At 36.5% G+C, this 22801-nt stretch overlaps 1 protein-coding gene across 3 annotated transcripts in view; it reads right to left on the bottom strand.

Annotated features, from left to right (window-relative positions):
• The window catches only part of LOC107756121 (connector enhancer of kinase suppressor of ras 2-like), a 41028-nt gene that overhangs the window by 11696 nt on the left and 6531 nt on the right, over nucleotides 1-22801 (bottom strand). For 2 of the 3 annotated variants that reach the window (XM_016573123.1, XM_016573124.1), the window contains 8 exons: nucleotides 16381-16544; nucleotides 12088-12290; nucleotides 7767-7872; nucleotides 5387-5428; nucleotides 4640-4759; nucleotides 2407-2466; nucleotides 2194-2262; nucleotides 580-726 (listed from right to left, as the gene is read on the bottom strand). In XM_016573123.1, coding sequence (XP_016428609.1) covers nucleotides 580-726; nucleotides 2194-2262; nucleotides 2407-2466; nucleotides 4640-4759; nucleotides 5387-5428; nucleotides 7767-7872; nucleotides 12088-12290; nucleotides 16381-16544 — 911 coding nt within the window. The remainder of the gene's footprint in view (nucleotides 1-579; nucleotides 727-2193; nucleotides 2263-2406; nucleotides 2467-4639; nucleotides 4760-5386; nucleotides 5429-7766; nucleotides 7873-12087; nucleotides 12291-16380; nucleotides 16545-22801) is intronic. The other variant, XM_016573125.1, reaches the window with a different exon arrangement.

A 22801-nucleotide genomic window follows, 5' to 3' on the forward strand; every position in this document is an offset into this window, starting at 1 on the left:
AAAAAAAAAAAACAGCATCACAGAGGTGTTCAGTCATGCTGATTCTGTTTCCTCTTGCTTTTATGTATTCAAGACACAAAACACTCTGTAACGGCTTTGGTTCTGCGTAAACAAAATGCCTTCTCAGTGTCTTCTACTTTGCTGTTGTCATGACAATCAGCGTATCTTGTTCGCTGTCAGCTGTGCAATCGAAACGGCAAAGAGGAAATAAATATGTGCAATTTATATACTGCACAGTCAAGAGTCTAAAATGACATTCCACATTTTCCTCTCAGGGCCACAGTAAAGCTTCCTGATGTGCCGGGGCTTCAGTGGAGCAGGAGAGGAGATTGAGGAAGGAGGGATAAGCACCAGATTAGAGGTAAAAAGATGAAAGAGAAAAAAGGGAGGTTGGTGGGTGGGGGAAGAGCGGAGCGAAGATTTGCCATGCAATCTAGTTGGTCAAAGCCCTAAGGGAGGGGAAGAGTGCTCTTAATGCTGCTAAAAAAAGAACAGGCACAGATTGGGGGACTACGCCACGGCATATCATCAATTCACACACGCCACTTAATCCTCGTACCGCACACGTCCCATCAGTACCTGCAGGGCGAGGGGCTTCCATCTCATGTTCTTGAGTAAGGCTGGGGCTGACGTGAGAGTGCTCTGAGGTCGTTTCTTCAGCGTGAGGGTCACACCCGCAGGATTGCTACGTAAAGAGTTTACCAGGTTCTTCAGCTGCCAGCCCACCTACGCAAGTCAAACGCACGTGTTCACCTCATAACACAATCAGAAAAGAATTCAAAACATACCAGCATTATGTTGTCTTGTTGACAGGGTCATTCTTCATGTCCCCACCATATACTGTATGTCTTAGTATATTGGTGAAATTGTAAACAAGATGGAAAACTATACACATTACCATTCAAAAGTTTGGGGTCAGTGAGATTTTTTAACAAGTCACTTATGCTCAACAAGGCTGCATTTGTTTTGTGAAAAATACAGTAAAAACAGTAATATTGTGAAATATTATTATACTGTAAAATAAATGATGTCTATATATTTTAAAATGTAATTTATTCCTGTTATGGCAAAGCTGAATTTTTGCAGTCATTACTCCAGTCAGTTCTTTATCTTAATATGCTGATTTGGTGCTCAAGAATTGCATTATTATCAATGTTGAAAACAGTTGTGCTACTTAATATTTTTGTGGAAACAATGGCAATTATTTTCAGGATTCTGTGATGAATAGAAAGATCATAAGATTTTACTTATAAGTCTTACTGTTACTTTTGATCAATTTAATATTCCGTTGCTAAATAAAAATATGAATTTCTTAAACAAAAAACAAAACAAAAAACTTACCAACTCCAAACTTTTGAATGGTAGCTTACTTCCAGCATGAAAAACTCAACTTATTAAAAATGTATTAAAATGTATTTTAAAAGTTTTTTTCCTCTCAAAACATTTCAAACAAAACATGCTTTCTTTCTTTTTTCCCCTCTTTTCCCCCCAGTGACCATATTTTCAGTCTTTTGTGAATATCACTTAAAGGGATTGTTCACCCAAAAATTAAAATTCTGTCATTAATTACTCATCCTCATGTTGTTTCAAACCCGTAAGACCTTTGTTCATCTTCAGAACACAAATAAAGATATTTTTAATGAAATCCGAGAGCTTTTTGACCCTGCATAGACAGCAACGCAACTGACACGTTCAAGGCCCAGAAGGGTAGTAAGGACATTGTTAAAAATAGTCCATGTGTCATAAAATTCATAACATTACAGTTGAACCACTGATGTCAAATGAACTATTTTAATGATGTCCTTACTACCTTTCTAGGCCTTGAACGTGTCAGTTGCGTTGCTGTCTATGCAGGGTCAGAAAGCTTTTGGATTCCATAAAAAATATCTTAATTTGTGTTCTGAAGATGAACGAAGGTCTTACCTTTGGGGGTTTGGAATGACATGAGGGTGAGTAATTATAGAATTTTCATTTTTGGTTGAACTATCCCTTTAAACTAACTTACAACTACCATCCTCCAGGTAGTAACATCATTTTTGGTGGGAAAATAACAGCATACTATCAGACGACTTCAATTTCACATATATTTCATATCATGTCAATTTTAGGTCAATTCTTCATTGACCAATAGGAATAATCCAGCCATGTTATCAGTTTTACTGTAAAATTATTGTGTGCAGTAGATACACTCACCACTGTCTGATGATTGACCTGTATGACCTCATCACCAGCATGGATTTTCTTACAGCGGTCAGCTTGCGACTGAGAGAGGGAGAGGGAGAAAGCTATTGGATTACATATGACAAAACACACAATTGTTTTTATGATTGCATGTCCTTTCTTCAGCTGAACTGTCCATGCATGTCATATTGAGATTATACTGAAGGATTGAAAATGACCACTCACTCCCTCTGTAGTGCCCGTGATGACATGTAGGCCATCGTAGGTTGATTTAATGTACATGCCCTAGGGCAAGGAGAAAGACACTTTAGAGCCATTGCCTGAAAATATCGGACACATACTGGGAAAACACTGAAAGAAGCTTGCTGACATAACATGCAAGCACAAATCCTCTCTGACACAGTCTCATAAAGCAGAGATATAGGGGGAGAGAAAGAGAGGGTGTGTGTGTGGATGTTTATTTTTATCTTTATTCAGGCTTATGTTACTGCCCGAAGCTCATACAATCACATCTATCAGAATACCATCATCAAATGCAGTTAAAAAATCATCAAATGCTGTTAAAAAATCCATCCATCCATCCATCCATCCATGCATTCCTCCATCCATAAATCTGTCCGTCTATCTATCCATCCATCCAACCATCCATCTGTCCATCTGTCCGTCCGTCTGTCTGTCTGTCTGTCTGTCTGTCTGTCTATCTATCTATCCATCCATCCATCCGTCCGTCCGTCCATGCATTCCTCCATCCATAAATCTGTCCATCTATCCATCCATCCATCCATCCATCTGTCTGTCCATCTTTCCATCCATCTATCTATCTATCCATCTATCCATCCGTCCGTCCATCCATGCATTCCTCCATCCATAAATCTGTCCGTCTATCTATCCATCCATCCATCCATAGATCTGTCCGTCTATCTATCCATCCATCCAACCATCCATCCATTCATTCATCCATCCATCCATCCATCTGTGTGTCCATCTATGCATCCATCCGTCCGTCATCTATCTATCTATCTATCTATCCGTCCGTCCATTCCATTCATCTGTCCATCCGTCCATCCATCCATCCATCCATCCATAAATCTGTCCGTCTCTCTATCCATCCATCCAACCATCCATCCTTCCATCCATCCATCTGTCTGTCCATCTATCCATCCATCCGTCCGTCATCTATCTATCTATCTATCTATCTATCTATCCGTCTGTCCGTCCATTCCATTCATCTGTCCATCCGTCCGTCCATCCATCCATCCATAAATCTGTCCGTCTCTCTATCATCCATCCAACCATCCATCCATCCATCCATCCGTCCGTCATCTATCTATCTATCTATCTATCTATCTATCTATCTATCCGTCTGTCCATTCCATTCATCTGTCCATCCGTCCATCCATCCATCCATAAATCTGTCCGTCTCTCTATCATCCATCCATCCATCCATCATCTATCCATCCATCCGTCCGTCATCTATCTATCTATCTATCCATCCATCCCATCCATAAATCTGTCCGTCTCTCTATCATCCATCCATCCATCCATCATCTATCCATCCATCCGTCCGTCATCTATCTATCTATCCATCCATCCATCCATCCATCCATCTGTCCGTCCGTCCGTCCGTCCTTGCATTCCTCCATCCATAAATCTGTCCGTCTATCCATCCGTCCGTCCATCTGTCTGTCTGTCTGTCTGTCTGTCTATCTATCCATCCGTCCGTCCCTCCGTCCATGCATTCCTCCATCCATAAATCTGTCCGTCTCTCTATCCATCCATCCAACCATCCATCCTTCCAGCCATCCATCTGTCTGTCCATCTATCCATCCATCCATCCATCCATCCGTCCGTCCGTCCGTCCGTCCGTCCATTTCATTCATCTGTCCATCCGTCCATCCATAAATCTGTCCGTCCGTCTATCCATCCATCCAACCATCCATCCATCCATCCATCATCTATCTATCTATCTATCTATCTATCTATCCATACGTCCATCCATGCATTCCTCCATCCATAAATCTATCCGTCTATCTATCCATCCATCCATCCATAAATCTGTCCGTCTATCCATCCATCCATCCATCCATCCGTCCGTCTATCTATCTTTAAGAAGTAAAAAGAAGTTCAATTTTAAATAATTAATTTTTATAATTAATTGTATTAATATATTCTTAATAATATATGTTTCACCATCTTGAAGTCATTTTGATATTTTGCAGACAAACCCTTTGTTAATATTCTTTCAATTTTACAAATGTACACATTTCTGTACTAAACTATTTTTAGTTTTTTAAAATAAAATATGATAAAAAAATATTTGGATAAATATATTAAAAAAAAACAGTGCCCAGCATATAGGAGAACTCCTAACACTGTTTAAAAAACATCCTAGTTGGAAATCTCGTTATGTTTGTACATAAGGAGGAGATATGAGAAATCCAGGCATCCAGATACCCACCAGTCCCTCTGTGGACCTTATGTTATCCAGCTGCACCACTTCCAGATGGGCGGCCTGGGACACCATGGGGTCCGAAGAGAGGGAAATGATGTGGTCACACACACCTGACAGTGTCTTACACTGAGGACAGAGAGAAAAAAGAAATGTGAGAAAAGTTTCATAATTTTACATATCTTGACCAAGAGAGGCACAGAAAATGTTTCCTAGCTGAAGCTGCTGATGGGCTACAATATGCTGATGATTTTGTTGCATGTTCACCGTGCCGCTTCGTAAACACCATCTGCGCTGAGACCAAGTGTCGCCAGGATGCACCTTATTATAATGTAATCATGTGACCAGGATGGTCTCATAAGCATAATTCTCTATGATCTTGCTGTCTTCTTTGAATTGATCCGTTCAATCATGATTCTCCCTCAATCTGCTGCTGGTGACTAATCAGTGAAGGTGTTCCTAGTGTTGCAAATGGAAACTCTCTCTCTCGCTGTCACTCTCAGATGAAATGTGGCCTGTTCTGGTATTTTTAGCAGAGAGCCAGCTGTACCCTGACTGACACTGCAGCATGGGCTAGACTCCATGAATCAAATGTGAATTTATTTCTCTCACACTCACCTCGCACACACACACACACACACTCTTTCTCTTTTTCTCACTTCGACAAAGATTTCTATTTTTGAACAGAGGAGCTAGATAAGGAGTTTTATGTAAATGAATCAAGAGGTTGTGTGAAAATATAAATGTCACTCTTACCACAAGCAGTATCTTATTTTCTGTCTCATACACTGTGCCGTCCTAAAACGCAAGAAGAGAAAATGTCATTTTAACAATTCCATTCCAATACCATTACTTAGAGTCTGAAAGACTAGAAATATAATTGAAACATCCAAATACATTTAATTCATAACACAAACAAAAAATACTGTAGTTCTTAAGCTTGATAGTTTTCCAGTAAAAAATACACAAACATACTTTAAACATATTTAAAAAATGTAAATACATATTGTCTTATTTTGTCTTAAAATATTACTTTTAATAATATTGTTTAAATATTTTAATAGTGTATATACTTATATATATATATATATATATACAGTATTTAATATTAATTTATATAATATACTATTATTTATTATTATTTATATAATATACTGCATATTATTTGTTAATTGTTAAAATTCTACTCTAGATAGCCCCCTGATGCAATTCTGTTTCTGAAGTTTTTTATTTAAATCTTTAGATATTTTTACTGGAAAACAAAAAAAATACTACTTGTTTTTTCTGTAGTGTTATATAATACTAAATGATTATATAATGCTTTATAGTTAATGTGCATTCATGTCATGAAACTTTAAGATTAATATACATTCAAATTTGAATCATCAGAACTATTACATAATATTTGCTAATGGCATATCAACAAAAGTTATAAAATACATCCCAGTTATGCGATACGAGCAAATCATATCATTTCTGCTCTAATGGGTAAACACAGTTTTGGGATATCTCAGACGGGAAGCTGAGCCTTGCTTGTAGGACACTGGGAGAAAAAGATTTGCTTGCTGGCACAGAGTCTTGCACCTATCTGAAATAGCCAAAGGCAGCGTTCTCTGTCTTAAGCAGACAGCTGAGGAGCAGATGAGTCATCCTCCCACACTGAACCTGGTGCAATGCTTTTCCTCTTCCTCCTCTCATTTGCTCATTTCCTCCACTCTCCATCACTCTGCTTAACGGTAGTCTGATTTCCAGCCTGTGAGTGAAGGAGCTCGGGGAGTTCGAATGGCCGCACACATGATTAATGTTAAACATATTGGGAATCTCCCTCAGCACGCAACCTACACAGCAGGCTGATTCAAAAGAGAGTAAATAAAGCTGAGCTAATACATTAGTGTTTAATTAAGGTAGAAGAATTTTATGTAAAGTTTGAATGTGTGAAAGGCCCTTCAGAGTGAAGAAGAAACAATATGAGACTTGCAAGCTGTGGCATTTTCACACAGACACAGGCCTTCATATTTCTGTATTTCATATGTTCTGGGACACATCGCTTTTCTCCCACCTGGGACAGTCTGTCCTCGCCCTCAATGGCCCATGCCAGAGCAGCACTATTTCAATCCAGGACAGAAAATTGAGAAGGAGAAAAAATATCCATGGCCTCCTTCTAAAGAACCTTCTGCCCTAGAAATTTTACCCTGCTTTCCAAGCATCCTCAAAAAAGAGATTTCAGTCCTAGAGTGCTCAAACATGGCGTGACACTGGTGAGGGTGAAATGAAGAAAATAGACTAGGTCAGACTTTTGACTTTTGCATTTCATTTGATGGATATGAGATTTAAAGGGACAGTTCACCCAAAAATGAACATTTTGTCATCATTTACTTGCCTTCATGTCGTTCTGACCGCCACAATAATCATCATTTCCAATAACCCTCAGCAAGTTAAGGCTATAGTTTTAAACAGTACGAAATTAAAAACAAACATATCAACATAGATTTTTGTAAAAATACTACTACTTATAATGTCAAAGTAAATAATAATAATAAAAAGTATTGATGTCTATGTATATTATAGGTATTTGATATCTAGTTATCTATTTATCTATCTATACATATAAACATATTTGTGTGTATAAGACTGTATATAAGTGTGTATAACTAGACAGTAGACATCATTATATATAGATAGTTACCTTTATATATATATATATATATATATATATATATATATAGTCCTATATATACATATATATGTATGTGTGTGTGTGTGTGTTTAAGATTTGAATATATATTTATATAGAGCAAGATATTTAATAGCCCTAGATATGCATTTTGTAAATTAGTAAATTGTCATTATTTTTTATTATTTCTAAGTTTTCTATCTGTTATTGACTACTTTCATAATACTTTTATGGTGCTTTGTTTTTAGGTTTTTAAATTTTTTTTTTTTTTTGACAGTAAAAAATCACTATACATTTTTATTTAACAGAAACTTCAATGAAAGCAAAACAAGATGGAAGAAAGAAAATAATACAGGTCTGATATGACATGGGAGTGAATGAATGACAATATTTTAATTTTGGGATGAACTATTCAAAACACATAAAAGTGTTATGTAATAATTTGAGTGTTTGAGTCCATACCTGCTGAACTATTGTGGTCAACTCCAGACACAGCTGAATCACATTATTCCTGGTCATGGAATAGTCTGCCACGGCAGCGAACGGAGACCTGATGAAGAAGTAACACCTGCCATTAACCATTAGATCACTTCTAATCACAACCACATTTTGTGTCTAACCTTCCTTTGTCTCGCTGCACTGCCAAATGTGTCTAATTCAGGCAATGCAGGATATTCAGGATGAGAAATGAGAGCTTAAAGGAGGTGACCCAAGAAGGATGTGGAGAGGGAGGGAGATGAAGATTAACAAACAGACAGACAGAGCTGAAAGCTAGAGGAGGAAGAGGATTTCTCGCTCCAATGCACTAATTCACAGAGGCTCTGGCGGCAGGAGGAAGCTCTGCTCACGTGCTCCATCATATAGACTGCAAAGATCACTGTCTTTCTATTATCATGAAAGTCTTTAATTTAGACCATGCTGCTCCCTTTTGTGGCCATAATAACTGATAGAGCGCTGAATTTTCATCATATTTTCTTAACATGCTAGGAGCTAATTTTTATTACGGCATATCCTTTTTAAATATACTACATGTATACAGAATACACAGGGCTCAACAGTAAGGAACAATCAGGCCTGGCCTGTGGGCAAGTAGTTTAGATTTTCACTTGCCCTGTCAACATTTTCACAGACAAAAGAATTCTACTTCAAATAAATGCTGTTTTTATTTAGTTTTCTATTCATTAAAGAATACTGATAAAATATCATAGCTACCACAAAAATATTAGGTTGCACAACTGATTTCAGCACTGATTCTAGGAAATGTTTCTTGAGCACAAATCAGCATATTAAAATGATTTCTGAAGGATCATGTGACGCTGAAGACAGGAATAAACTACATTTTAAAATATATTCAAATATAATATATTTTTTAAGGTTTTAGATTTTTAAGGATAGATATGAATAATAGTGAAGGGTGAATTTCTTTCTACTTCTATCACTAGACATTCTTGCAACTTTAATAAAAACCTGTGTAAGCTAGCTAAATGACTTGAGCTTAATTTCAGCATAAATTCCAACAAAAATGCTCAGTATATTACAGAAATGTTTTTTACATAACAAACATACACGATCAGCACTATACAAGTGTGGATTAGGGGTCGACCGATTATCGGCCTGGCCGATTATTGGCGCCGATATTAAGCATTTTTATGATTATCGGTATCGGTCATTTTCAAAACCGATTCGCCGATAAAATAACTTAATTTTGAAACGCACTATTTGGCTCTGATGCAGCCTGTCAGAACTCACCACTCTGTGGCCTAAAGCAGTCTCCGCCCACCGCTCATCTGATTTGTTGGGAGTCATCAGTCCGACAAATCAGTGCGGAATTCACTCTCACCTTAATTTTTTTAATTAGGAGGACAAGCGCTCTTGATTACAAGAAGAAAAACGCTGCTCTTAAACTGGGTGTATGACAGGTTTGGCCGAGGAAAAATTTTCAGTCAAAAGATCAAAAGTCAAAAGAGACTTCTACAACAATTATTACAACTTTTGTTTAAAAGAATCACACAATACGCTATTTCTTCCATGTTTTAATTTTAATGGTAAACCCTTTGTTTGCCAAAAAATAAAGAGTTTAACTCTTTAAAATAAAGAGTTTACTGTGGGAGTACTACACTCAACCAACACCAGGGAAGGCAGTTTTTGTCAGAGCCCTTGTTATTCTTAATTTTGACATTAATTTTAATTTTTACACCAGACATATATATCGGTTCAAAATATCGGTTATCGGTCTACTTGATCGGCAATAATCGGTATCGGCATCGGCCTCGAAAAACACATATCGGTCGACCCCTAGTGTGGATGTCTTCTTTCAATGTGTTCCATGACACGTTGTCATAAATGGTGCAAAAAAACAAGTCCTGCTTATAGTTTCAGTCAACAACTTTTGAATTTGTTTTAGATCAGTTCACACAAAACTTGTGCACTCCAAATGAACCATATCAGATATCTACAACACATGCAGTGTGACTGACCCAAGACATTGACCAGCAGAAGAGCTAATCAACTAGTCGACTAGATGGTGCAAACAGTAATACAGAAATCTTCTCTACAGAAGGAAGCACAAGGGCATCGTTTATCTTAATGAGTGCACTGAGCGCACATATCTGACTCCAGGGTTCTTATCTTACACTTTATAATAAGACTGTAACCAACGAAAGTCGATCACCCAGGACCGCACTCCTGCTGTCATCCTGTCTGGAGAGAACAAATGAGGGAAACCCAGTGGCCAGGAATAATCTAGGGAGATACAGCAGCAGATTAATTGCACTCTGGAATTATGAGTGTGCGGTTAGACAGGAGACTTGGCGTACTGCACTAACGAGGAGGCGTGGCCAACGAGAGCTTCAGCTGATGAAGGAATTAACGCAAACCCACAAAACGCCACCTCATGCACACACTTGAGAGATAAACAGAAGCGCTTAGCAGGCACGCTGGCCGCTTTCAGGGCCAGCTCTTCCGAAACAGAAGAGACTTACGTAAGCTCTTTACTCATCTTTTGTTTGTCAGCTGAGTGCTCATGGGTGTTACATAAGGAAATCGGCGTGATCGTGTCATCTGTGGCCTCTCGCATGACCTCACTGATGAGTTCGAAACAATGGAGACTTTTAGATGAGATGAGGGGTCATGTGATCATACGTAGGGTAGATAAAGCAGCGGGATCACTGAGGCTGCTTGATTGAACTTTGTGTTTGCTTTTAAATAAATACAGCAGCCCTAAAAGACACTTTGAATTGCCTTAACAAAATATCAAATCATGTGGCACCTGCAAACAAATTATGCCAAGTAACTTTGCTTTTCTGAACCATTTGGGCAATGATTTTTTAGTACATCTGTGACGGTAGTTCCTCTCAAGCGCTTTCAGGGCCAGCTCTTCCGAAACAGAAGAGACTTGTGGGTGTTACATAAGGAAATCGGCGTGATCGTGTCATCTGTGGCCTCTCGCATGACCTCACTGATGAGTTCGAAACAATGGAGACTTTTAGATGAGATGAGGGGTCATGTGATCATACGTAGGGTAGATAAAGCAGCGGGATCACTGAGGCTGCTTGATTGAACTTTGTGTTTGCTTTTAAATAAATACAGCAGCCCTAAAAGACACTTTGAATTGCCTTAACAAAATATCAAATCATGTGGCACCTGCAAACAAATTATGCCAAGTAACTTTGCTTTTCTGAACCATTTGGGCAATGATTTTTTAGTACATCTGTGACGGTAGTTCCTCTCAAGATTACACAGGGGTCATAGCACAGGTGTAGTTCATCTCATCTCCTGTATGTACCTGTGGCTCAGTGGTAGAACATTGTGTTAGCAGCGCAAAAGGTCGTGGGTTCAATTCCCAGGGAACACACATACTGGTAAAAAATGTATAGCCTGAATGCACTGTAAGTTGCTTTGGATAAAAGCGTCTGCTAAATGCATAAATTATTATTGTCTCATTATGGACATTTTAGTACGTATGTGTCCAAATTGTCTTAAATTTGATCAATATATCTATTGTTTTATCATCAAAGTATTTTTATTTGCGCAAAAAGTGTGATTGTGCTATCTTTCTTTAAAAGCCATTTTGATATTTAGTATTTTATTATATAATGAACAAACATCCATAATAAAATGTGGCTAAAGTGTCTAACAATGTTAATTTTCAGGTTTCAGCTTTAATTATTTATTTAATTATTTTTTTTGGTTTCAGTTTTAGTAATTTAAATACTTAAACTCACTTTATTTCACTTAATTACCAATGCAACATTTCTAATTTTCATTACAAAGTTTTTCATCTAATATTTATATTTGATTTTCAATTGACAAAATCCATTTTTAATAGTTTTGGTTTTAGTTAAAGGGATAGTTCACCAAAAAAGGGAAATTCTCTCATTAATTACTCACCCTCATGTTGTTCCAAACCCATAAAAACCTTCGTTCATCTTTGGAACACAAATTAACATATTTTTGATGAAATCCAAGAGCTTTCTGACTGTGCATAGACAGCAACACAACTACCACGGTCAAGGCCCAGAAGCTCTCAGATTTCATCAAAAATATCTTAATTTGTGTTCCTAAGATGAACGAAGGTCTTATAGGTTTGGAACGATGTGAGGGTGAGTAATTAATGACAGAATTTTAATTTTTGGGTGAACTAACCCTTTAACAATAGTACTGGTGTCCTAATACTTTTAGGGCCACTATATATGCAGCTGCACTGTTTAATGAATGTAAAATGTGTCTGTACACATATCTGTGTTTGTTGTGAGCTGTGTTTGTGTCTCTTTGCAGGACTAACCTATCCAACCAAGCCAGCAGGCTCTTGGCGGCAGCAATGAGGTCCACTACAGAGGTCAGAAAGTCATTAGGAAGTTTTCGTGTGGCTCTGCCGTCATAGTGACCGCCCCTCCGCCGACCCGTTATGAAGTTCTGCAGGTTCTTGGCTGATGCATTCAGCTTATGGGTCAGAGTCTTCAGGTTCTCTGTCTCTAGTCCATAGTTCTGTATAAGAAAGAGAAAGTTAGACCATCACAACCTCCAAGAAACAGCTAAAGATAAACATTTTGAAAGCATGGCTAAACTATGACAATAAAAAAAAATCTCTCTTTTTACTACTTTTTAGAATTGTCACTTTTGCTCCAGCTTTTGTAATACTGTAGCTTACTCTGGAAACTCTGCAATGTGGTACTGCATGTATTTTTGGCTCTTGTGTGACAAATTGCTTGTGATGTTCCACATTGTAAGTCGCTTTGGATAAAAGCATCCACTGAAGGATTAAATATACATGTAAATGTAAATGAAACGGAGGGAGAGAATAAAAGGGACTGGGTTAACAAGTTAGGAAGTTAGGGTAAAGGGAAGGTCAGAGGCACTCTGTGATACAGCCCAAGTTCACTGGGAAAAAGTAGTTTGAGTGGTTTTAAATAATGGAGGAAAGAAAATGGAGAAGGAGAAAAGGGTCATTTAGAGGCACACAACTCACGCTATGTTAACACAATGTCGTAGTCCCAATGAAGCTTACTAAATTCCTTGCTATAAAAACATATATGAATATATAAATATACTGTATATGCATACTGTTCAAAGGTTTGGGTCAGTATAAGATTTTTTAAATGCTTTTGAAAGAAGTCCTTTATGCTCACCAAGGCTGCATTTATTTGACAAAAACAGTAAAAACAATAATATTGTGAAATAATACTTTTGTAATATATTTCAAATGTAATTTATTCCTGTGATGGCAAAGCTGAATTTTCAGCAGCCATAACTCCAGTCTTCAGTGTCACATGATCCTTCAGAAATCTAAAAAGCTGATTTGCTGCTCAAGAACCAACTTATTATTATCAATACTCCAAACAGTTAAGCTACTTAATATTTTTTGTGGAAACCGTGATACTCTTTAGAAGGTTTACAAGTACATAATTTATGCAAATATTATAAATGTCGACTCTTTACTGTTACTTTTGATCAATTTATTGCATCCTTGTTAAAAGTGTTAATTTCTTAAAAAAAAAAATCATATAGTGACCCCAAACCTTCAAACAGTAGTGTGTATACATCAATGTATGTATTGATCTACTAATTTTCAAATCAACATTAAGATTTTAGGCTAATATTTATATGAATGTATAGGTGTATATCTTTAATCTTGGCTGTGTTTTCACCATTTTTAATCACATTTAGCCTTCAATAGTACATTTTGAATGCATATAACTAGTCACAGCAACTTTCCAAACATATTTCATACATTATGCAAGATTTCAGATTATTTTTTGGTATGTTGAAATGAATAGAAATAGCATGCAGATAAGCATACTGTGAGTAAGATCTACATTAGGCATAGATCACTGTTGGTATTGGCCTGTTAAAAGGCAGTGTAAGAATCGTGGTCAAAACCCTCTTCCCGAAACCCCCTTACAGTCATGCACTGTGTCTGTGTCACCACAGTACGGCTCTCCCAGAATGCCTTGCTGCACACAAAAGCCAGAGGGGTTTGTCTTGCAATAGAACCAGCATGAGGGATAGATGAGTAATCATATTTAATGCAGCAGGGCTCCATATTGGACAAACCCAGAGAAGCATTACATAAGAGGCTTTCAGGCATTAGCTTGGCTTAAGCACATGACATAAATGGTGGGAACAAAAAAAGAGGAATATGGGGGGCCAGTTTGCGAATGCATTGGCTAACATACCCCATTCACCCTCCTTTTTCTACCCGCTTCCTTCATCCGCTCAGGACTACTGTGTTCCTTCTCTCACACTTTTCTTCGCTCTCTCTCTGAGCCTTTCTCTCCTGTTTTAATTTGTTATCCTTCTCTCACCCGACTGCTGCCAGTTTTCTACCCACTCTGCCCACACAATCTTTCAGTTGCTCCGCCTCTCTTTTCCTCATTCTGCATCGGCATCCTTATTTCCCTTGTACACCGTCAGAACAGCCTGGAAACCGTGTGCAGGATGACAGTGGGAAATGGAGGGATAATCCAAAGGATTTTCAAGGATTTAATGTGTTTGTTTTGGCTATTATTAATTGCACAGGATGCAATTACCATAAACATACAGGCAGCGAAAACAGGGTCAGGTGCTTCAGGAATAAAGATAAACATATAGTACTTGATCAATTTGGGTATTTTAATATGCAAGTATCTACTAGAGAGAAACAAACTTTTTGATGACATGAACCCTCAAATATGATGATCCTCTTGATGAATACATTAGGTCCCTTGCCTTCCTAAGTGTATCTTGATGCATCTAAAAGTATTCTGATGATAGGAAGAAAAAGTAAGTATTTTTCATACAATAATTAACACATAATATTTTTAATTTTCAAAGTATAAATGTATCTTGATACATGAAAATATGCTTACATGGTATTTATATTCCTTTTGATACACATACAATTTCACTGTGAAAATATATTATAAATATAAAAAAATATTATACAGAACAATTTTTGTAAAATATATTTACTTTTTTACCCACCATCGGTATACATTATATGTATAAACCTGAAGAGAAACGTTAAGCGATGACTGTGAATAGAAAAAAAAAGTTGAAAATGTTCTGACCAGTTTTTAGAAAGCAGAATGAAGATGTAATAATATCAAATTCTGTATATTTTAACTTTTTATATATTTGTATAGCTTTTTAAAGGGGTCATAAACTGCCTTTGTTTTTTATTTTGTACTGTTCTCTGAAGTCCACTTATGTTATCAAGATTTTTACATCAAAAAAACATCATAATTTAGAAGTAATAGGCTATTTTCTGTCCTGTTTTTAACGCCCCTCTTCAGAACGCTCTGTTTGAATAGGCGTGGCGGATTGTAGACTTGGAAGTAAACACCCTTTGCTATTATTGGCTAATAGTTGTGTATGTTTAACAGCCTACATCCTTCCCAGATGAATGCAGTGCTGCTGTGATTTAGGTTAATAACACATAAATTCTCCATACATATCAAACAATCTGTAATAACAGACAAAACAATAGTGACCACATAATAAAAACAGTTACTCACACTTGTGTGTTGCGACATTACAGTCGGATCCAATATAGCCGGCACAGCATCGTCTTTTAGTTTCAATCTTTCTGAAAATCCTGCGTCGAATTGTGCCTTGTTTGTAAATTAATCCACAGTAAAATGAAGTGAACAAAGGACCAAGTTCTTACTGACGTGGTCTGGCCCTTTATTAAAAATAAAGTTCATCAAATAAAGTTTATTGTTTGGTTTCTGCGTAGAACTGCGTTTCCCGCTATTGTTATTTACCTACTACATGAATCGGTGGGCGGGGCTAAACAGGCAGCGATGTAGAAGCAGGCGTTGATCTTCTTCTGCGGAGGCGGAGTTTAGCCACACTATTACATCATAGAGTAGAACATTCCACAAGCTGCCATTTTGGCAGACTGCCTTCAATATAAGCTGTTTTTAGACTAATGAGAAAGTTTTGAGTTCTGGAAATTACAGAATGTTTTTTTTTAGCACAATGACCCTTATATGTCAAAAGATCAAGGGAATTTTGATTTCTCAGTTTATGACCCCTTTAACAATTTTTTTTTGTCTAATATGTATGTGTACGTGTATGTATGTGTATGTTTTTTCTGTTTTGTTTATCACTATGTTTGTATTTCAGTTTATTTTATATTTACTGTCTATTATATGCCATTATAGGATTTTCTTTTTAATGAAAACAAATATGGGATTCAGGCAGAGGTTTCATATGTACAACTGTTTATTTTGAATTATCCCTGTCAACGCCAAAAATCTAAAACTATTTGATATTATAATTATTTGATTTGATTTATACTTTGAAAACCCCCTGATCTATAGCACAAGGTGAATGTAATATAAATGAAAATAATACAGCATATACAATACACTCATTGAATATAACACAGTTGGAATGCTGTATTGACCAATCTGCATCCAGATCTGTAACTATGCATTTTATAATTGCTATTATGCTATTTCCTTTATGCTATTATAAAAAAACAATATACTGCCATTTCAACAAGACGCTATAAAACCCACTTATAATTTGAAACTATAATTTGTGTTGGTGAGAACACAATGCACCTGTGTGTGTTTGTGTATGTGCTCACCAGTGCGCAAAGCAGGTCCACAGCCTCCAGAATGAGTTCCTGGTGGCCGATTCGAGAAACGCCCAGATCCTCGAGCTCCTGATGGGTGATTCTCAACAGCTGTTCACCGCCCACCTTTTCCTGCTCAAAGTTCTTAATGTACTGCTGCAGACAGTCATCCAAACCTTGAAAAGAGCAACACACAGCAAAATTAAGACATCATTCAAGCTGCAAGAGCATCTTGGATATTATGTATTAATTTACAGCACAGTTTAGTTAATCTGCGTTACAATCTGATTAAATAAGACTAAAACAGAGATTATAAGCAACTACAGACATATACGTCTCCCGACATGGGAGTGTGGGAGCCAACTGCGTGTTTACATGGTGGCCCTCAAAAGAGTGTGTACAGCACACATAAAAAAGCTCTCTAGGACAGCAGTGAGGGACTGGGAAAGTCTTGGCACACAGCTGTTTAAACAGGCCTCATTTTGTGGACAGGCACAGACCGAGACACACAACTTCGAAACGCTTTGCTGTCATGAACAGACGTCAGTGGACTTCAAGCCTTATTGTTACTAATAAGGGAAGACCTGTTTGGCAAGAGCTAGCTGTTGTCTGGGAAACACATGCCTCCCCCGTGCCCCCTACCCTTCTATACTGATCCTTCGCAATTGTTTTCTTCTCCCACAGATTCACACAAAACAAAACGTCATATATTTATAGAAGAGAGACAGAAATTGTTTCACACGTTCAGCTAAACCAAAAGAATTATGTTGTTTTGAGAAAATGTATGTACAAGGAAGCAGGTACTTTTTTAGATATATTGTGATCCAGCCATTCTTAGGACTACAAACTGAAAAATGTGCAATTTAAATGGTCTCAAAAAAACAAGAAATAATATATATAAACTATCATAAAGAAAACAATGGTGTTCGTTACCAAAATGCATCAGTGTTTCAACAAACTTAATGTCCAATTCATGAACGTTTTTTTAATGAGTCAGGCAAAAAGATTCACAAAAATCCTCAAATATCTTTATGAGCTAGTGATTTGAATCAGATTCTCTCAGTCAGTGAGTCGTACTAGGTTCACTGACTCCCTCACTGAACCGCAAGTGCAATTAAAGATATAAAAATTATAAATTCAATTAATGAATAGTATTTTAAATTAAATATTTTATATAAACATTCCTGGGGGTCCAGGCTGCAAATTCAAAGCAACAAAAAATTTATTCAGTGCAATCAATCAATCAATCAATAACATAATAATAAAAATAATAATAAAATGATACAAACTCTCATCAGAAAAACTTTGCAAGCATCCACATGTTGTTTCTTCCTTTATCATCTGGTTTATTGTCAGCAAGAGAAAATAATGCACGTCTGATTCAGTTTAAAAAGATTCATTAAAAAGGCCTTGAATTTTCTTGTAAATTAATGGCTTGAATCAGATTCACGCAGTCAGTGAGTCGAAAATCGGGTTCACAATTGACTCACTGATCCACGAGTGTAATTAAAGATACAAAATGTGTAATAAATCAATTAATGCTATTTTTTTTTTTTAAAGTGAAATTTTTCACTAAAAAATATAATTGGTAATTTAGCAACTAAAATGTAACTTTTTTTTAATTGTTGTTTTTAATTTCACTCTGTAGGTTTTACTTTCTTTTATCTCCTTTAATATGTATGTATGTGATTAGTTCTGTAGAAAATGGTATGCAGGTCCTTTACCTATAAAGATACAAAATGTGTAATAAATCAATTAATGCTATTTTTTTTTTTTTAAGTGAAATTTTTCACTAAAAAATATAATTGGTAATTTAGCAACTAAAATGTAACTTTTTTTTAATTGTTGTTTTTAATTTCACTCTGTAGGTTTTACTTTCTTTTATCTCCTTTAATATGTATGTATGTGATTAGTTCTGTAGAAAATGGTATGCAGGTCCTTTACCTCAGCATTTTCAATGTTCACTTCCTCCCAGCTCCCTCCTTCTGTCCTCAGCACTATTCATTTCCTCTCCACCTCCCTTAAATTTCCTCACAGACTTGCGTTTTCTCCTCCATGACTTTTCTGACTCTTTTATATTATTATCTGCATGCTCATTTCACAACAAAAGACAAGGCTGCAGAGCATGTAAAATATCCCTTTCATCAAATCCCCGATATTCATCTCTCTGTTGCATACATCTAATGGACCGTGAGGAGAAAGTTCAGATACCGGCACGATTCAAAACTGCTGAAAGCGAGCGTTTCACGGCTTAGCATGCAATCTGAGGGCTTAACAAATCCGCTTTACCAGGCTGATCTAAACTCGTTCCAAATGAAAGAAATCAACGCGTTTGTCGCTGCACGCTGCTATAGTGACGGTAAAGGGACGGCAAGAGCGTTTGAGTAGGACCTCATTACCAAGACAAAACTGGCAGTGAGATGAGAAGCTTATATATGGGACTTATGATTGAATAGACCAATAAATAAATAAAGAAACATCTAATACTTACATCAATAGACTATTCAGAGATTTCAGCTTTTGTGTGGCATTTGCATTGTAATGCTAATGAAATATTATAGGAATATTATTATTAAAACTCTCAATAGCTCTACTGAGTAGATTTACCATGACAGATTCACAACAGAAACAAGTCAGGAAAGGCAAGGCATTTTTTTTTGTTAGAAGAATTTTCTTTAATAATTAGAAATAGCAACATGAAACCAAGTGTCTTTTTAGCAGTAATCTCTATAGTGAGTGCTGCTCTTCCTGTGGCTGTCCAGCTCACACAGCGCCAGTGTACACAAACAGTAAACTCATTGATTAGGAGGACATTAATCTGCTGTTAATTGCAGCCGCTGTGGCTAAGTTGTGTTAAATACTACAAAGAGGAGCGCTGCACGTTCATCTGGGACCATTAATCTCTGTCAAGCAAGGCGGGTGGTCGGCCAACAGTCAGAAGCGAGGAAGATGCAGCGAGAGGGTGAGAGAGTAAGTAGGTTAAGAAATGAGTGAGTAATGAGAGAAAGTTGTACTGAAGAAGAAAATCTGATCGTATAGCTTTATAGTATGTTGACTAAAGCGGCTTAGAAGTTGGTCCACTTCAGCCATGACCTGAAAACCTCTAAACTGTCCTGAATCCATAATTTCTGGCCCAGAACCGAAAGAGGGATCAGGAGCTTCGTAACTCTCTAAGCAATGAATGCTTACTTGAGATACATAGAGATAAAGAGAGTTATATAGGTAAAATAAAAATGCTTTGTAGATATCAAAGGGTTATTTTATCCAAAAATGAAAATTTGGTGCTTTCTGTGCTGGTTGCTCTTTCCATGCAATGGATGGAGAAGGGTTATTATAGTACCTTTAGATTTGGGAACACATATTCACTATAAACTAAGAGTCTTCCCTCAATAAACTCTTAGTTTGCTGCTTAATAGTAAGCAAGTTGTTGCAGTAGTGGTCATGCAGAATTAAGACATTGATATATGCTTTATAAGTACTAATAAACAGCCAATATGCAAGTAATATGCATGCTAATAAGCAACTAGTTAATAGTGAATAGTGTTCCCTTATCTAAAGCGTTACCAATTATCTAAAACTAAAACCATTAAAAAAAACATTTTTTTACTTGAAAAAAATAAATGTTAACTAAAAATAAAATATATATATATATTTTCAATTATTTCAGCTACAACATTGCAGCAACATTACTCATTTTAATTTAGTTTAACTTGATGCACTAAAATAACTAATATTAAAACATAAATAAAAATTTATAAAATCTATATAGACAGGGGTGCACATAAGTGGTGCGCAGGTGCGTATGCGCGACCAAAATAAAAAATGTGCAGGGTAAATAAGTTCAAACCACTCATTTGTGCACCCTTGTTCAAAATTTTTCAAAAGTAAGTACTACAGGTTTTGGAACTACATGAGCGGAAGTAAATGTTGACAGAATTTTAATTTTGGGGTGAACTATCCCTATTGACGACACACTGCTATCCCATTTCCAGACAGATAATGTTATTTCTCTGGGGTATAATGCAGGAATCTGTCTGATACTTGCACACTGCTACACACAGCTACTGTAGTTATTTTACAGTGTCTGTCAACAAACAGCATAAAAGGCTGTGTCTGGCCAATGCGTGTATCCAAAATCATGTTTAGTTAAATAGATTAATACAACATGCATTTAATCAAGGCTGTATTTGAGCTTCATTGTGTGCAGTTTTATTGGATTTACTGCTATTATTCTGCTCAGAATGCCCATGGCACCACTCAGAGGGGGGCACAGGAGTGAGTCACAGGAAGCATTGAGGGGGGCAGGAAAAAAAAGAGCATTGAGGGAAGGTCACAGGACTCTTCTGCGCTGGGAAGGCTGTTGTCTGGCCATCAGTGGCATCACCTGGGGGCATCACCACTGAACCGTATGCTAATGTTAGAGCTGCTACATGGTAATCGCAGTGTGCTAGGAAACCTGTGAATATGGGAACAGGAGACACTGTGTACATCATGGATTTATACAGAGAATATGAATACAAATATATTCAAAACTGTAACAGTTACTAGAATAAATCTTTTGCTAGAGCTGTGGTGCAGTGGTAGCGCACATGCTCTTGACATATTAGGGACAAAGCATCCACTTGGTTGACATGTGATTTGCATCCAAACCACCCAAAAGAAATGAAATGAAAAAAAAAATGAAAAAAAAAATCTTTCTGCTTGTTGTTTGCTGCCTGTGAAGCCACTGACTAAAAAACCATCACATGTAAAAACAAACAAACAAACAAAAAACTGATAATGTAAAAATGTTTTATTTGTTAATCATTACCATGTACAGCGAAAAATATTATATAAGTTTGTTTGGTAAAATATACCATTCAAGATTTTTTGAGTCTCTAATATTCACCAAGGCTGCATATATTTAATTAAAAAATACAGTAAGCTAAATACTGAAAATATTTTTGTTTTCAATATATTTTTAAAAATGTAATTTATTCCTGTGATGACAAAGCTGAATTTTTAATGGCCATGAAGGTGCTGCTTAATGTTTTTGTGGAAACTGATTTTTTTCAGAATTCTTTGATGAATATAAAGTTCAAAAGAACAGTGTTTATTTGAAATAGAAAACTTTTGTAACATTATAAATCCATCTGTCATGAAACTCTAGATGGCGCAGTTCGATAGGTCTAACTCAATCTGACATAATGACATCATCACATGGCGCGGCTGATTGGTTCTTTTTGTATCAGCAGCCAATGAACTTTCTGCTCAACATTTAAATACTTGGCTAGTGCTTGCCATAGCAGTTGCAGCGTGCTTCAGAAACCCTCTACCTTCCCCAGCTCCACCTGCATAGATCTGCTACAGGGTGATTTGTGTATGTTATATACAGTCAAGTGTTAAATGTCTTTACTGTCACTTTTGGTCAATTTAATGCACCCTAGCCGAATAAAAGCAATCATTTCTTTCAAAATCATAATGACTTCAAACTTTTGAATGGTAGTATAAGTAAAATATACAATTTACCTTATAAGTGATAAGTTTCTTCTTATTTTTATGCACATTAGGTGTTTTATGTTACATTTAATATTTACATATTTTATTGTCGTGTCTCTGACTATTATATATGGTTTATACATGTTTATAATTAACTTATGAACTTCAACTCAAAATGTTTACTGGTACCTTTATTATAATGACAGTACATTTTCAGTACATTTTAACATGCAAAGCAGTTTCTAGCAGTTGCTAACTGTGTATTAACATAATATAAGTTAAAGATGGAAACGGTTACTGTGAAATATACAGTTACAAAAATGCCTCCAGTAATGCCTTTTTTTTTTACTGTGAAATATACAGTTACAAAAATGCCTCCAGCAGTGCCTTTTTTTACTGTGAATGTTTGGCAACCACAGCTTCCAGTTTTGTTTTGTTTTGTTTTTTAACACCAATTTCACTAATTGTTTACACATTACCATCATAAAACTAGTTACAGGTTGGGTTTTAAAGCAGGGCATGAGAATAGACATGGCACAGAATTGTTTGGCAGAAGAGGGTGCATGACACTAGCAGTTGCTTTTCTTCAGATATTTATCATACTTTTAATAGTATCCATATGCCAGCTTAAAAAAAACAAAAAAAACCTAGCCGTAATCAACATGTGCCTTCAAACATTTCACGAAGGATGTCAAACACGCAAGCCACACCAAAAACACACCCAACATGCAAAGCTTACATACATGGAAATATGCTTTGCTGTAGTGTTGGGCGGTATGACCAAAAATTTATATCACGGTATTTTCCAAAATTATACCGGTTTCACGGTACATGACGGTATTTTTTTTTTCATGCATGACCGGGGGTTAACCCTATTTTCTACTGATTGAGAGAGGTAATACTGCAGTATATTGACTTAGAATGCCCTATTTTACTGTCACGATGAGTGAATATT

Source organism: Sinocyclocheilus rhinocerous, unplaced genomic scaffold (genome assembly GCF_001515625.1).
Source record: "Sinocyclocheilus rhinocerous isolate Xijiao unplaced genomic scaffold, SAMN03320098_v1.1 scaffold682, whole genome shotgun sequence".
NCBI classification, from domain to species: domain Eukaryota; kingdom Metazoa; phylum Chordata; class Actinopteri; order Cypriniformes; family Cyprinidae; genus Sinocyclocheilus; species Sinocyclocheilus rhinocerous.